Genomic DNA, 16,026 nt, shown 5'->3' with positions numbered 1-16,026 from the left:
TTGTATTTACATTTGTTTAGATAATGATAATGACATAAATATACTATAGGTGTATAGTATATTTAAATAAAAAAATTACAATATCTTTCTTTTTTATGCAGTTAACCAAGTTTTCTTAAACACAATACAAAGGGCATCAATCTACACACTGTGGCTCAATGCCTTTATAGTTTTATGACTTTTAACCGACCTGCTCGTCATCTATCAGTCAATTATGAACAAACTGTTTGAGTGATTAATTCATTTCTACTTTGTACTTGTATTTATTTCACCATGACTATATGTTCATAATACATCCAGGGAGACGGTGTTCTTTTTCAGTTTTTTTTTTTTTTTGTTTTGCTCATATTTAATTATAAATGGAGAACACCAAAGAAAATATACCGCAGTAAAAACAAATGGGACGAAAAGAGATTCAACCCAAATTTATTTAAATAAATGCTTGTCTTAAAATCCAAATAGTAGCGGCTATTTTACTGTGTGTCTTTTACTAGAGGTAAATATATTTTTAATCAGCTTTACTCTGGTTGTAGATGAAAAAAGAGAAACACTTTGTCACTGACACACTTGCGACAGCTTGTTCAGAATTGCTGAAGCTGGATCAAGGACGTAACTCGGCACATGAGCTTGCATAATTTTTGCTTAAATTTAATTTATGTTTGCAGTTCTTATTTTTTTCAAAACTATTATTCTGTTGTGATTTTTTTTTATATATTTTTTTTTATTTAAATGCTCTGTCTACAGAGACCCAGCCAAAGAAAATTCGGAAACCCCCTGGCCTGCCGTCTTCGGTGAGAACTCTTTTCTTCTCTTCTGATCTCCTCAGCCTCACAGCCAGTTGCCCGTTTTCTTTTCTGCGTGTGTATCCTGCGGCTCCCCCGCCCCGCATTGAGCCGTCCTGTAGCAGACAGGAGTAAAGACCGTCTGCTCAGACATACACTCAGAGAGCTGCCAGTCACGTCATTGTTGTGGTTGTTGCTGCAGTCAGGTGGTCTTAAATGGTGTTTGAGATGCTTGTCTTCCATGCAGTCGGGCACTTTTATCTTATCTGGTAGTAGTTTGACAAATTTATGAACTGATTTCTTTCAACAGCCTGTTCTGAACTGGTTGAACATGTAGAACATGGTTCCTATGCTGTCTGGAAAAGTATAACATTTGATTTTCAGTGTTTTCTAGAGCTAGATGAATATTTATAAAGATATATTGAATGATTGTAAAAATATTCACATTTTCTCCCTTTCTAGTTTTATTTCTTTCTGTTTTCCTAAAACAACAAAACACAAGTTAAGTCTGGAAAAAATCAGGCATATTCACATTAATAATATGTAGGAGCCCTGGTAGGATGAAGGTTTTCAGCTATCGAAGTTGTTCTTTTTTGTGTAAATGTAAGCATTGTATTTGACTTTAAAGTCATTCTCCTAAAAATGCTTCATTTACTCCTACAGTTCATAATGTGGTAACATAGATAAGCTCATGATTATCATTTAACATCTTAAATCTCTCAAAACTTCTGCTCTCGTCCAAGCAGGATAAAGTTTCTAGTGATGGCATGCCTGACTGTAACTTGTGTCATTTTCTGTCAGTGTGCCCAGAGGTAATAGCAGCCGATGGGAGGATGACGGCAGCCGCACATAGCTGCAAATACAAGTCACCGTTACTCATTTTATTGAACTGAATCAGGTTCATGCCCATTCATGAATCAGAGTCGCATTTCAGGTTTGACGTGTATACTCATACTCAGCCTGTCTGCTTAAACGGTTTACAACAAAAACCGTGCTTTTAGTTGGAAAATCTACAAATCAAAATGAAGTAAGCAAAAACACAAGCTTCGCCCATTTTTTTCAGCTCACATTGATTCTAAAATGTCTTAAGGATTAGTTAGTGGATTTCCTTTTTAAGTTTGTAGGACACTTGAGTGTTAACCCTAACACACAATGACTTAAAGTCCTTGTGGGCCGGTGTCCTGCATGTTTTGCTGCTTGAACACACCTGATTTGCATGAGTGGGTCATTAGTAGGGTCATGCAGAACGCTGGAGGAGGAAAGAATTGATTGGTTGTAATCAGGTGTGTGTAGACCTACAACATGCAGGATTAGAACTGCCAACCCACCCCTGGACTAGCAGGTTGTTAGTTGGATCTTTTTTGTTAATCCAGTCTGAATATTCATTACGATGAACTGCTGTACTTTCACTAAGACGTTCTATTTGTGCTTCTGAAGTTCTCTGGTAACAGTGAGCTGCACGATTAAATCTAAAATTGTAATTTCTTCCGATTTATTTTCCTGATAATGTTTAATTTTAAGCATTTTGATACAAAGCTCTAAATTAAATGTTTTAAATAAAAAAAAAAAAAAAATGTTGCATTATTTGCATGTGTCTTGAATTGAGCTCACTTCATCCTGCTACACCCCGGTACTCAGTTGCTACCAGCTGTACTGAGAAGTGACCCAATTATTAAATAGTGTTTGCCTATGTGCAGTTTACTCTCCGAGGTCTGTGAGAACATTTCTGAACAAATGACATCATTAAGGCTTAAGAAACAGCAGGCAGGTCAGTGATGAAGATGTTGAGATACTTTATGAGGGGTAAGGTTGTAATACAGTATCCCAAACCTGAGGAATGGAGAGAATATTGTCTTTCTAGACTGGAACCTAGAAAGACGAGTGCACTTACCGCATCTGCAAAAAAAGCAACAAAAAACAAACTAGCACTGGACTAAATCCTGAACACATTGTTTCTAGAGCAGCATCATGCTGAACCAGAGCTGAATGCAGAACCGTCCCTGAAGAAAGCCTGTCACAGGTGACAAAAGATTGAAGCGCAGGGTAGAGACTCAGCTGCTAGGAGGACAAGTTTAAACATCCATATAGAGCCACAATGGGGTGAACAGCTTCATGTTAAAATGGCCTAGTCTAAGTAAAGATCTAAACTAAGTTGAGAACAGGTGGAAAGGTGAGCAAATTGATCTTCTGATACAGTCACTTGGAAATGAATACATGTATTTAGTACATGTAGATTTTTGGATTTTTGTTTAGGAATGTTTAATGCCCCTTGTGATTTGCAACGTGTTTCTGTTTGATTATCTTAAAATTTCTATGCAACCCTGAAGTTTGTGTTTGCAGGATAACAAAGTTGTGGAAAAGTGCTACAAATGCTTTTGGAAAGCACTAACATCTCCAACTGTTTGCATAAATTTTTTGTTGTGTATTTAGCTGGAGATAGCCACCAGCAACCCTCCCGATCCCTCTGAGGGACAAGGGTGAACAGAAAATGGATGGATGGATGGATGGAGTATATTTAGTTTATGCTCAGTGTGTGGACAGAGCTAAACCTGATGAGGTCTTCAAGCCACCGTAGTTAAAAGTTTTGTTGTTTTACACGAGTGAAGCTGCTGTTTGGCAACACAGCTGCCACCGTCCACCTGTAGGCGTTGTGTTGAAGTGGCCTCAGAAACCTGTGCGTTGGGACGCTCTTGCACTTTCTACATCGGATGTTCGAGTGTGAACCCCGTCTAGCCAACACTTTCTGTTTCTTCTCTGAACCTCCGTCGTTCTCTTTAGTAACACGAACGATGGGGCTGTGTGGGTTTTGGTGCGAATGATGATGAGATGTCTGTTTGTGTGAACCCCCCACCCCTGCCTCACCTCCGCCTACGCTACACCACATGATGGCCTGGGTGGGCCTCCCCCCTGCGAGTGACCCAGTTGTGAGGCGCAGTGCTTGCGAGGCCTCTTAGCCCCGTGTCTGAGCCCAGATTAATGACTGATGATCCTGTGGTCTCTTTCCACCCTCCTACTATCCTCCCTTTCTTTTTTACCTTACTGAACTATCCATTTACCTCTTTATCTACTTTTATAGCTTGAACAACGTTGCTTTGAATCCAAAAACTTTATGCATTCACTCGGTTCCTGTAAACCCTTCCCCCGCTTATTTCGCAAAAACTCACAAATATTTGTTTCTCTTCAGGGCCCTAGTTGTCCCTTTTCCTACCCACAAACCTTTGTGGTTGAATATAAGCGCTTGTAGGTTAGTTTGATGTTAATCTTCATCAATTCCCCCACCTTTAGCAATAAACCTTTTTTTTTTTGTTTTTTTTTTTCATGTGTGTGTGCAGAGGCCTTTACACGGTCATAACCTGAATCACATTAAACCCGTATTAGTTAAGGATTTTTCCCTATAAATCTCTTTCTTCCCTGAGAATACAATTACCCGGCAGTGCCTGTCATTGTGCAGCTCTGTTCTCCCGTCTAGAGCAGCAGGATTCGCAGGACATTGTTCCCGGTGAAAGAACAACTCAAAGCTTATTGTTAAATGAAGCCATCTCCATCATGTTTCCCCCCGAATTAACCGTGATCATTTTAAATCCCCCGTTTCCTTCACACTCCCTTGGCCGTATCAAGCTTTGTTTAAGTCATTTAGATTACCGTCCCCTGTCCCCCTGAACACCCCTTATCTCTCCACCCATTTCATATATCATCAGGACCTTAATTTTTTTTTCTCCCCTCTCAATCCTCATCCTTGCCGCTTTACCACCCCCTACCCACCACAGTTTCTCCCCGTCTCTCTCCCTCTCTTTCCGTCTCTCTCGCTGACTGGATCCCAGCCCCCATCTCTCTCTCTCGCTCTCGCTCGCTCTCTGTATTTCTCTCTCCCTCCACTCGTTCCCTCTCCTCAGCCCAGCTGCCTGTGGAGTTGGATGCGGTCCAGGAACAGGCAGATGGCTCTGTAATTAGAAGTGCATCTCTCCATTCCCTTTCCACTTCTCCTTGTTAAATCAAATTACAGAAAAAATCCCTTTTCTGGATTAGCATTCTTTGCAGCATAGCCTTCATTCTCTTCCCTTTTCCTGTATCTGCCATGTAGTACAGAGGAAGAGGAGTGAGTGAGTGAGTGAGTGAGTGAGTGAGTGAGTGAGTGAGTGAGTGAGTGGCACATGAGGGTGAATGGAAACCAGGGACTTCCTGTGTCCATCCTCAGTCTGCATTGCCACTTTAGTTTCGCCAACATTTAGAAACAATGTTCATGCACAGGATTTCAGCTTTGTTTTTCAGTGCATTGCTTTTTGGTTTGTGCATGAATGGGTGTGTTGGCTCACTAAATGCATGGTATGTGCGCGAGCTGATACTGAGCGTGTTACAGGGAGGGGCTGCGGGCCTGGCAGTGCGATGTCACTGGGGTCCTAGGAGCTAGAGGAAATGCTCACTGTGCACTGGGATTCAAGCCGTCGCTGTACCCAGCATGCCATGGCCACTGTGGTCTCCTCTACAGGCGAGGAGCTGGCCTCGCTTCCTCCTCCACCTCCAGCAGACTCCCTCATGCCATCTTGTGGCCGTTTTAGGCCACTGTAATTTAATAGTTGTCCATGGGTAACTAAAATAATTTAGTCAGCAGGAAATTGTTTTTTCCTTGTATTCCAGGTCTTTAAAACTCTTGAGTATGTGGGCTTTCCACTAATCTATCACCAGGAAAATATATTAAATCACGTAACACTGATATTACCTATAATAATGTTTTCTACAAACTGTATTGGTTATTTTTAGCGTTTAATCAGAAACGTAAACTCAAAATTGTAACTTTTTTCCATTATCCTCTTTATAGATCAACTCTGAAGGTCTGACAATGTGATGTTTGTTGGGTAATTAGCTTAGGTAGCCATATTGCAGTTGGTTGCTTAACAGTGTTGCTCAATCCTGCTCATCACAGATGAGGCTGGCCATATCTGCACCTATGAAGTTTCAAAAATGAAGACATGATTTTTTAGAAGAGGCGGGGAAGAGAGCCATCCAAGTGTCTGACATCATTCAAGAAATTTACATGGTCAACAGCATAATTTTAGTTGAAACATAACGTTTATGATTTTTAAAAATTTCTACTTTGGCATACTATTTGCATCCAAATCGGTGTGTTCTTAAAGTCCCATGCCTGCAGCCTGTGTGTGGCAACAGGTTGGGGTCCAGTCGTTGGCCGGCTCTGTCTGCGCTTCGATTTCAAAATAAAGCTGGTGGATGCGGTGTCTGCTTACCCCCTAATAAAACAGGTTATAAAAGTTCTCAGCGGCTAATGTAGTCTTAAGGATCAGAAAGCAGCACAAGTGCTATGCATGAGAAGCTGATGAGCCAAAAAGAAACAAAGCTACTGAGTACTGTCTAAGTTTAGACAAATTGTCCTAGATCTTCCCACTTATTGTTTGACCAGATTAAAGCTCTGTCTGTGATAAATGTGGAGACACGATGCTGACGCCCACATTAATTTAACTTCACCCATTCTAATGACATTGGGTTAACAATCCTTAAAATTTAAGCAAGACAAATTCCTAAATAATACATACTTAAAGAAAGCTAGTTTTTAAAAGTAAAAAATTGAAAGGTGCAATAGAAATAAATTTATTTTTTCTTAAGTCCCACTGTTATCTGATTTTGTTCCCAGTTATCTTCATTGATTTATTGTGAATATTTTTTGTTATTTGAACATACAGAAATAATATGCATAATTGTAATGATAGAGAACTAAGCTTTTGATACTAATTGAATATTAATAATAATAATTATTATTATAGATAAAACCCATCTTTGGTGTTTGACACCTTTAAAGTTCAGTTCTGAGTTCAGCGACCTGGTCTGTCTCGACGACGTCAGAGCGATCTGCTGAATAATCTGCGTGAAGCAGCAATCCACCTGGGTTTTGGTGTGTTTTTTTGCTGTAATTCTACCTGCCGGCTGGTCGCACCAACCCTCTCTAATCGCAACACGACACCCTTGAGCCTGGAAAATGGCTCACCCCTACATGAGTTGTAATAGCAGTCGGTTAAGTTTAACCTCTCTTGCCAACTTGGTTCTTTCAACAACAATAAAAGCAAAACAATCAGGCCTTTAAAAGCTGCCTTTAAGTGATTTGTGAAAGATGTTTTAGTTTCCTCTGCATACCAGCTTGTTTGGTGCAGCTGCAAATGTTTCCCAACAGATAAATTTGTCTTTCTTCTGAGGAAAATGTGTAGCCTCTGTCAGGCTGCCAGCTGGCTAGCAGTGTGCAGCATCAGATGTAAAAGGGATGGCGTTGAGTTACTGTGCTTTATGGATTAAACTCTGGTATGCTTCAAAAGCACTCAACATGAGAAACTGGAAATATTTGCCGTTTTAATTTTCTAACACTTGAATTCATTGGTAAGTTTTAATTCTTAAGTGGAGGCCAAACCTATGGTGGCACACACAAAAATAAAAACCAGGATTTACCAGCGGCTCCCTTTTTAATGTGTTGACACTGTGTAGTTAATTTTTTTTAAAGCCGTTTGCTTTATTAAAAAAAAAAAAAACAAGAAAAAAACTTGCATGCTTGTTTGTTTTAGGTTTATGCTTCTACATCCGGAGATGAGTTTGCCAGGGACAATGGAGGGTATCCTGGTGCCAAACCCGGCGCTGTCTATCCCGGCACTTTCTACATGCAAGGTAATGTTTCAAGATACAACGTCTTGTGTAATGTTGACTTCTGTTCATTTTTAATATAAACTTTCAAATATTATTTCCCGTTCCTCAGAAGACCCCTGGTCATCTTCTGGCTATTCTGGGATGTTGGGTAACTCTCCTCACATTGGACAGCCAGGCTCCTTCCCAGCTATCAACCCACAAGACAGAATGGTGGGTTTGTGCTTCATTATTCCTCAAGCTTTCAAATTTCACCTATTGTCCCTTAAAAAGAAATTTGATCATACTTTATTTTAAAGTCTTAATATTTACATTTGCAATATTTTTTGTTTTCTTTAAAAGTAACCTTTACAATGCGGTGTATTATTCAGTTATTTATTTTGTACTTTACTGTACTTTTTTTGAAGCTTCACTCTCTGTCTCTGATCCAACAGAACTATTCTCTGCCTGGCAGCGAAGTCAATGGCTTCCACTCTGCCCCCACCACCTACAACCACACATCCACCATCAATGGAGAAGGCATTATGGGTAAGCATCCAAGTTTCTGGACAGCATCTTCAGCTGATTTGTTGAAAGGCTACAACTGTTAGTTTGTTCTTATTTATTCATCTATTCATTTTCTCTGCAGCCACCCGAGGCACAACAGCAAGCAGTTCAGGAGATGAGATTGGAAAAGCTCTTGCTTCTGTACGTTTCTTCTTTCCTTTTGTTCTGTTTTCAATAAGTTCATGCTGACTAGATATTTCAAATTCTGATTTATATCGACTATACCTTTCAGATTTACCCATCGGACCACAACAGTAATAATTTCTCTTCGGCTCCTTCCACTCCTGGATCTCCCCAGGCCATCCCAGGTAAACCTCAACCATCATTTGCAATAGATATGATCAGAAAAAATGTGTCTGCAGCTCCATCTGGTGTTTACATTAAAGAACTGACTCTTAACATGATTGGACATTATCTCTGCAGGAGCTCAGTCTCAGTGGCAAAGACCAACCACACCCAACTATGAAGGGCAACCACACACACTGGTAAGTTGACATCTTTCTCTACTTCACCAAGTTATTTTAAAGCATTAAAGGGTCATGAGGTTATGATATCAGGCTCTGTTAGAGGGTTTTAGGTAGATGCTACATGTGTTATATGCAAGACCTGATGCTTTTGGCATCAGGAAGCCGCAGAAAAATGCACTTTAGGTTTTGGTTTAAAACTGGACCTTGAGGGCGTGCTGTGGTGACGTAGGGGATAGCGCGACCCACATTTGGAGGCCTTAAGTCCTCGACGCAGCTGTCGCGGGTTCAATTCCCGGACCCGACCGACATTTGCCACATCTCTTCCCCGCTCTCCTTCCCCCTTTCCTGTCTGCCTACTGTCATATAAGGGACACTACAGCCCACAAAAGACCCCCTGGAGGGGAAAAAAAAAAAAACTGGACTTGAGCTTCTTATAATAGGTCTGTTCTCAGTGTTAAACAGTTTACATTGTAAACTAAACACTTTGCTTTCAATACTACCTATTTAGTCTAAGATAAAGCCGGTTCTGGTGCGACATGTCTAGGTATTGCAGATCCGAACTGGAAAACAACTTCAGCCTTGTTTTGTTTTCTGATTTGTGACACTTGAATGAAATCTTACTTCTGTAAAAGCTTTTTCAACTTAGTTTATTTTTAAGCATATTGGAAAAGAAAATGAGATGAAGATTTGAAATGTAAGATGCTGAAGCAACCTCCTGCTGAAGAAATGGTTAAATTTTGTCTGGCTGGAAAACAGCAACAGTGCTAAGAAACTGAACAATTGGAGTGAACAACATGTTTAGTAAAATGCTATTTAATTAACTTTATTCACTGTTTAAAAAAAAAAAGTATTTATACTGAATGAAGATGATGTTAGAGTTATCTATAATAAACTATGGTAATTCTTTTTGATCAAAATATGAACCTTTTTTTTAAATTGTTTTTTTTTGAATGACAAATGTAATTTTGTAGCGATATGAGAAAACTATGAATGTGAACTTGTAACTTTTCTTAGATCATGTTGTTATAGTTCTGTTATGCTAATGGTCACATTTCATGAACTTGTGCAGCAGAATAAAATGGAGGACCGCTTGGAAGAGGCCATCCATGTGCTGCGTAGTCATGCTGTGGGCCAGAGCCCAGCGTTAGAAGGCGCTCACTCTGACATGCACAACCTGCTGTCCTCGGTGCACAATGGGGGCCTTGGAGGCCTTTCCCCAGCGTTCCCCAATGCCAGCCTTGCTCTCAGCAACAGACATCCTGCTTTGGTGAGTCATTTTTCCTCTATTTGTTCTGTCTTTAATGTTTTCAGCTTTTAAAAGGATTACATCGACCAAAACATCTCTGCTAGAAATGAGTGTACTCTCATAGAGGATCGAGTAAAAGTTCAGTAGTTTAGATGCTTCTGAGACGACAGTGTTCCTTTTAAGATTTACTAATGGTTCGGTTTTTAAACAGTCTCATTGCAACAATTTACATAGAAATCCTAAAAAATACTTTATACTAAGCAATAAATTATGTATTCAATTTAATTAGCTTTCCATTCTATTGTGTTAAAAATTGTGCATTATTGTTTTGAATACCATTTGAAGAGGAAAGAAGAGAGTTTAGCACGTCGTCTTCGTTGCCATCTGCTGGCCAAAGATTATATTGTAAGAAGTGATACAATTGTCTTACAATATAACTTGTTCAATTAAATTTAAATGTATGATTTACTCCCCCATAAAAAATTACCAAAGCACTCTAGCTAATTTTTAATAGATTGACATGAATATGCTCCACTTTGATCAGCAGGGAGGGAAGCATGAGGAGCCCACAGGACTTCCTCCCAGCAGCACCCTCTTGCATGGCCATCATGCCACCGGACCCACGCCATCCGTTGGCCAACCAGAAGGCTTCACTAGTGAGATAAACTGTTAATTTTGTTTTTACATAAAACTCTGAAAAACTGTCGTCACGTATCTTCTTTTTTTTTTTGGGAACCAAGCTTCTCGAATATGGCTAGTAAGTATTTGTATGCTTGTCTTTAGGTCTCCCTGGAGGTTTGGCCCGGTCAGCTCACTCTTCCAGCAGCTCAGACATCAAAAGAGAAGACAAAGAGGATGATGAAAACTCATCTATTGCAGACAAGTCGGAGGAGGAAAAGAAGGACTCCAAGGCAGCACGTAATCGAACAAGGTAACCTTGAATTTGGCTTCTTTAGAACATTTAGTTAGCAATGTCTATTATTCTCTTGCAATGCACGTGTTTTATGGAACAGTAGAAGAACGTTTCCCATCAACTAAATATGATGGCACAGAGAAAGTGATGTGATGCTTCTAAGTTTCTGTTGCAACTCCAAATTGAAGTTATCTAAGGGTTAATTAACCCTTCCTGTGTTTCCTGCTGATTGTTCAGGCTATGCTAGGTGTTTTAACACTGTCAACCTCCCCTCCCCTCCCTTCATGTCACGTTTTCAGAAAGGAGGCGTTGACCCTCCAGATGCTCTCTGGCCTATCAGACCAGAAAGATGAGTAAGTTTCTCCAACAGAGGATCAACTTTTAGTGTTTTGGGTTCTTAGAAATCAACTCTCCAAGAAATGCTATTACACTTGGTGTTTAAAATTATAAAAGCAGTTTCCACATTTTTTTTCACAGAAATGATATAATTGGTTAAAAAAAACAGGTGGATACGTAAATTATACATCACAAAAACATATCGTTAACATGGATTTTTTTGCGACTATAGCCAGTGCACACATATCACAAAATATGAACCACTGTGAATTTATCAAAGTGGTTCTCCTAACCTGGAAGTTATGCTTTGTGGATGGCTCCTTTATTTACAATGTTTTTTAATTGTTATTTTTTTGTGATGCAACCAAATGATTCATAGATTTTCATCTAAGAAAATATATGAATGTGTCTGATAGGAAACTGTTAATGGACTTCTCAATTATCATTGGAAAAGCAATCAAGCTCTTATTATAATTGCCTATTAAAATTGCCCGTTCTGCATGTTTCCAGTGGTGTTTTGACTATCCTTGCTGTTCAAGCAGGGAAAGGACCAGGACCTGCTTTTACTCTAAAAGGCTTAAAAACTATTCTTGTATAGTTTTAGAGTATTTTTCTACATTTTAATGGGCTGAAGCACACACTGAAGGGAACTTATGTTTCTACCATCCTCTTCACCTTTAACTTGCATAACCAAGAGCTTCTTGCCACAGCTTAATTGTTGACAAAATATTGTATTGGGAGGGAACTTGCTAGTTGTATACTGGTTCACTCAATCTAAAGCACATAATATTTGCCATTTATATAATTATTTTCACAGGCATGTCTGACTGCAATGTAGGGCATTTTCCAAAGGTTAGCAAAGGATAAAGTTATTTTACGTTTAGCAAATCTATTAATGTGTCAAATCATGTTTGTAACTACCTGAACACTGTTAATTTCCTGCCAGTTACAATAAAATAGTCTTTTAGATAACAGCAGATGGTAAAAATAAGATTTTAGCCGAATATTTGTGTGTGTGTGAGACTTCTGTGTGCTACATCAACAAGCATCACCGCTCCGTTTCAATTTTTTTTTTTTTTAGCAGTCAGGACAATGAGGACGACGAGGACGTTCCCCCTGAGGTGAAGATGGAGCGGGAGAGGGAACGGCGAGTGGCCAACAACGCCCGGGAGCGTCTCAGAGTGCGGGACATCAACGAGGCTTTCAAGGAGCTCGGGAGGATGTGCCAGCTGCACCTCAGCCACGACAAACCTCAGACCAAACTCCTCATTCTCCATCAAGCGGTCAATGTCATCCTCAATTTAGAACAACAAGTCAGAGGTGAGTTCTTAGAAGCGACGTGTTCATGAGCCGCCGGTGACCGGTTGAGTACTTCATTGCGAGGCGCATTTCTGCTTTCCCTTCGTCAGAGCGCAACCTTAATCCCAAGGCGGCCTGTTTAAAAAGGCGTGAGGAGGAGAAGGTATCCGGGGTGGTGGGGGAGGCACCCATGCAGCTCCCAGGAGGCCACCCAAGCATGGGAGGAGATGGACACAATCCAGTTGGCCACATGTAACTCCAGGTGGGTTTTCAAAAAAAAAAAAAGAAAGAAAAAAAGCTGGTTACTGTAAATGTTTGATCCTCGGTTGTATGCTTTGAATTTCATAAGGATCAGAGTGCAGGAAGACACTTCATCTACACAACTCCATGAAATTATTCCGTTATCCTTGTTAACAAATGTTGCAATAATATGCTTTTTTAAAGAGCTGTCTTTGTGAACAATTCTTATAAACACCATTCTTAAATAGAACTGCAAAAGAAAATTACTGTCAAGCAGAAAATATGAGCTGCAGATGGTAAAGATGTGCAGCAAAATTGGCTTCTGACTACAATTGCTTTATTTTTCTCTTTTCCAAACAGTAAATGTGACATGCTTAACCACAATCCTCTTCAGTGTTAAATTGTTACTGCAGGAAGAGCACTTGATTTTCTAATTTTTGTATCAAGGGAGTTTTTAAAACTTAAGCTAAGAAAGTAAAAAGCATTTTAAAAAGGAAAAGGCTGCTGACCCACCGATCTTCAGTCTGTCCCTTTAGTGAAGGAGGAAATTTACCTGAAGCAGGAAGTGTGACTATAATAGAGTCACTCTATTCTGTTCTGTTGGATGAAACTTTGAACCTCTCCATGTGATGTGACATACTGAGTGTGGGAATGTTTGCAGTCTCCTGGAAATGTCACCATTAAGATAAGTGTCTACATTCTGTAGGGAACACACACTTGGATATTTATGCTAAATCTTGCTAAATGCTAGTTATTCTGAAAATTAAAACGAAGCATGAATGGCCATTTTAAATGTCAGCTCTAAATTATTTTCGAAAATCTCCATTATATAGTGATGTCTCTCTCACATATAGTGTTGCTTCTACATCTGATATCAATGACATATATGTTCAATAGTTTAGTTTATTACAATAGAGCATAAACAGTTCTTTGTAAAGCATCACTTAGGCAGCTGCAGCTTATCCAAAATGCTTATATGAATTGTGCTAAAAAGAAATAGCAAAAGTTGTTTTGCTTAGTTTTTTTGAATGCATCTTTCCAGCTTTTTAATGTGTTTGGGTTTTTTGTTGCTTTACAGATCTGGTGTTTTCCTGGCTCTCAGAGGATGTGGCCTTAACAGATTTCTTCCACCCATTATTCTCAGTGTGTGTGTGCGTGTATATATGTGGACATGTCCGTGTATTGTCCGTTCGAGTTTCAAGATGCACATTGACACACTCACATGCATACTGCCAAAACTGACACAATCTGTTTTTCGCACTCCCAGCCATGACTACAAGCTCAAATGTGAAGAACTTTTTTTTTTTTTTTTAGTTTTGGTTTGTTTTATACATGTAATATTTTTATTTTCTTTTTTGGTTTCCAACTCGATAATTGAACGCCAGAGTACTTTTTGTCCTTTCAACACTTTGGGACTACACACACTGCCAAGAGGTGCTCTGGTGGAGGAATAAAAAGGAGACCTATACAAACACAAATTAAATCAAAGATTTGTGCCTAATTGTTACATGTTTTCTATTTGACATTAAGGCAAATTGCTTTACATGTGAGGAACATTTGTGAGGGATTGCTTATGTGTATGAGCAGTTATTTTTTTAAATGTATGTCATTCCCAGCGTGATGGTACAGTCTTACATATGTTATGTAACTCACAGCTGGAGTTGAACTGTCAAAATTCAGTGACTTTTTCCACGAGCGCGTGGAAAGTGGCGGAGTGTCGGCCCCCATGTTTTTGACATTTCAAGTGCAGCTTACCTGAAAGATGGGAACTCCAACCAGACGTGGTCTCAGCCCCTCCCCCCCGCAAGGCATCTGGAGGCTTGGAATCAAAGACTTCTTCCTAGAAAGTTATGATTTGTCCAAGTGAAAGAGCCGGTCAACGAAACAAAACAAAAAAACAGTTCTTCCGCTTTTGTTGACCAGGCGTTCTCACGTTTCTCCAGCAAGCCCTCAAGTCACGCATTCAGGTTTTTGTCCTGCTTTGTGTTGTAAAACATACACGGACGAGACGAAGCACAGTTGTACAGATTTAGGCTTGACCTGCGTCACATTTCAGTCCCTGAAAGTCTTGTATTAAAGCCATCAAAATCATCAGTGAGCGACCAGCACCACTTTTTGTGCTGCTCCATCCTCGACATGGTTTACTGACGTTGCCAGCGGACTCGAGTTTTTTTTTTTCTTTTTTTTCCCCTGCCCTTTTATTCATGTACTTTAAAAGGCAAACAAATCCAGGAGGGATTTTTTTTCTTCTTCTCTCAGTCGAAGCAGACGAGCCTTTTGTGTAATTCCTAAACGAGCATTCCCGCTGAATTACGAACCCTTCACCTTCCTCCCGACCGTCGGCGTGTTCTCCCCTTTCTTACTGAGAGAAGTGTGACCTGTAAATTCACTTCATACATTATTCTGTTTCATTTTTCAAAAGTAAATATATATAAAAATATATATTTTTTGTTAGTCTATACATTGTAGATTTTTTACATAAATGGCAATATTAGTTTGAAGTTTAGAGTGTATTGTAGATGAGCTGTATAAGGGGATATTTAACATTTAAATGATGTTCAAATTTTAATTTGAATTTAAACTGGGGTCCAAGGAAAAGGATCGACAGATGATCAACGAACGTGTTCGTTGATCCTTTTATTGTCCCAGTTTTAGTTCAAAGACACATCAATAACTACTAAGTTGAATGCCTTCTTTTCCATTTGGGCATATCTGGACAGAGTTTGTGCCACAGTCATGTGACAAAACATCAGAAGGGATTTCTTTTCTTTTTTCTTGTCTCCAACAGTAATTATGCAACTGGTTTTTGAATGTAGCTACCATGCTAAATGTGGATTTGCCTTCATTTTCAAAGTTGTTTCTGGGTTTTGTTAGCACATTGTAATTTCTTTTCACTTTTCTTTTTTTTTTAATGTCTGCCCTTAAACCAAGTAAGTCTGTGTCTAAAGGCAGATGTCTGGATTTGGGTGTAAGGTAATGGATATTATTGAGAACAAAACAGTGTTATTGTGATGTTATTCCCATGTCATGTTAATTATTTCTTTCTTTTTTACCAACATGTAATCACAAGTGGGAGGTAGGACATTTTGTGTGTTTCATTTCTACAAAAAAAAAGGAAAAAAAAATATGAAGAAAAAGACATATACAAATCAATAGTGTGGCCTTTTCATTCTCAAGACTTAAGATGTCACGATGGGAGAGTGATGCCTTATCAGTGCCTGAACTTGTATTTTTTTTCCATTTAAGACAGTTTTATGTTGTGTACCATATCATTTCATTTATCTTGGAGATTAAAGAGGTACTTGTTCATTCCCCCCTCCCCCATCGTCCCTTTTCTCCAAATGCTTTTTTTCAATTTTTGAGGAAGAAGTTTAAATGGTATAAAGAGATTTTCTTTCAGTGTACCTAGTTAAATAAATAAATGTTAAGCAGATCTTGTTTAGTTTATTTCTTTTTCTCTGCTGTCTGTTCAACTGGATTACATTGTCCAACCTGCTGTTTTCCATTAAGGTCACTGGTCCAGGTTAATAGGTACCCTGTAATTACACAATTCGCATGACA

At 39.3% G+C, this 16,026-nt stretch overlaps 1 protein-coding gene across 17 annotated transcripts in view; it reads left to right on the top strand.

The window, feature by feature from the left end:
• Nucleotides 1–15,898, top strand: part of tcf3b (transcription factor 3b) — a 35,333-nt gene extending 19,435 nt beyond the window's left edge. For 2 of the 17 annotated variants that reach the window (XM_044130193.1, XM_044130186.1), the window contains 14 exons: nt 745–791; nt 7,343–7,442; nt 7,531–7,631; nt 7,853–7,946; nt 8,047–8,105; nt 8,197–8,272; nt 8,388–8,449; nt 9,501–9,698; nt 10,225–10,333; nt 10,461–10,608; nt 10,890–10,943; nt 12,011–12,246; nt 12,336–12,487; nt 13,544–15,898. In XM_044130193.1, the coding sequence (XP_043986128.1) occupies nt 745–791; nt 7,343–7,442; nt 7,531–7,631; nt 7,853–7,946; nt 8,047–8,105; nt 8,197–8,272; nt 8,388–8,449; nt 9,501–9,698; nt 10,225–10,333; nt 10,461–10,608; nt 10,890–10,943; nt 12,011–12,246; nt 12,336–12,481 (1,430 nt within the window). In that variant the 3' untranslated portion in view covers nt 12,482–12,487; nt 13,544–15,898. Of the gene's footprint in view, nt 1–744; nt 792–7,342; nt 7,443–7,530; nt 7,632–7,852; nt 7,947–8,046; nt 8,106–8,196; nt 8,273–8,387; nt 8,450–9,500; nt 9,699–10,221; nt 10,334–10,460; nt 10,609–10,889; nt 10,944–12,007; nt 12,247–12,335 lie in introns of all 17 variants that reach the window. The other 15 variants (XM_044130180.1, XM_044130191.1, XM_044130177.1 and 12 more) reach the window with 13 other exon arrangements.
• Nucleotides 15,899–16,026: the final 128 nt, after the last annotated feature.

The sequence above is a fragment of the Gambusia affinis genome, linkage group LG10, assembly GCF_019740435.1.
Source record: "Gambusia affinis linkage group LG10, SWU_Gaff_1.0, whole genome shotgun sequence".
Classification (NCBI taxonomy): domain Eukaryota; kingdom Metazoa; phylum Chordata; class Actinopteri; order Cyprinodontiformes; family Poeciliidae; genus Gambusia; species Gambusia affinis.
The sequence above is the reverse complement of the archived record's forward strand: the minus strand, read 5'-3'. Positions and strand labels throughout refer to the sequence as shown.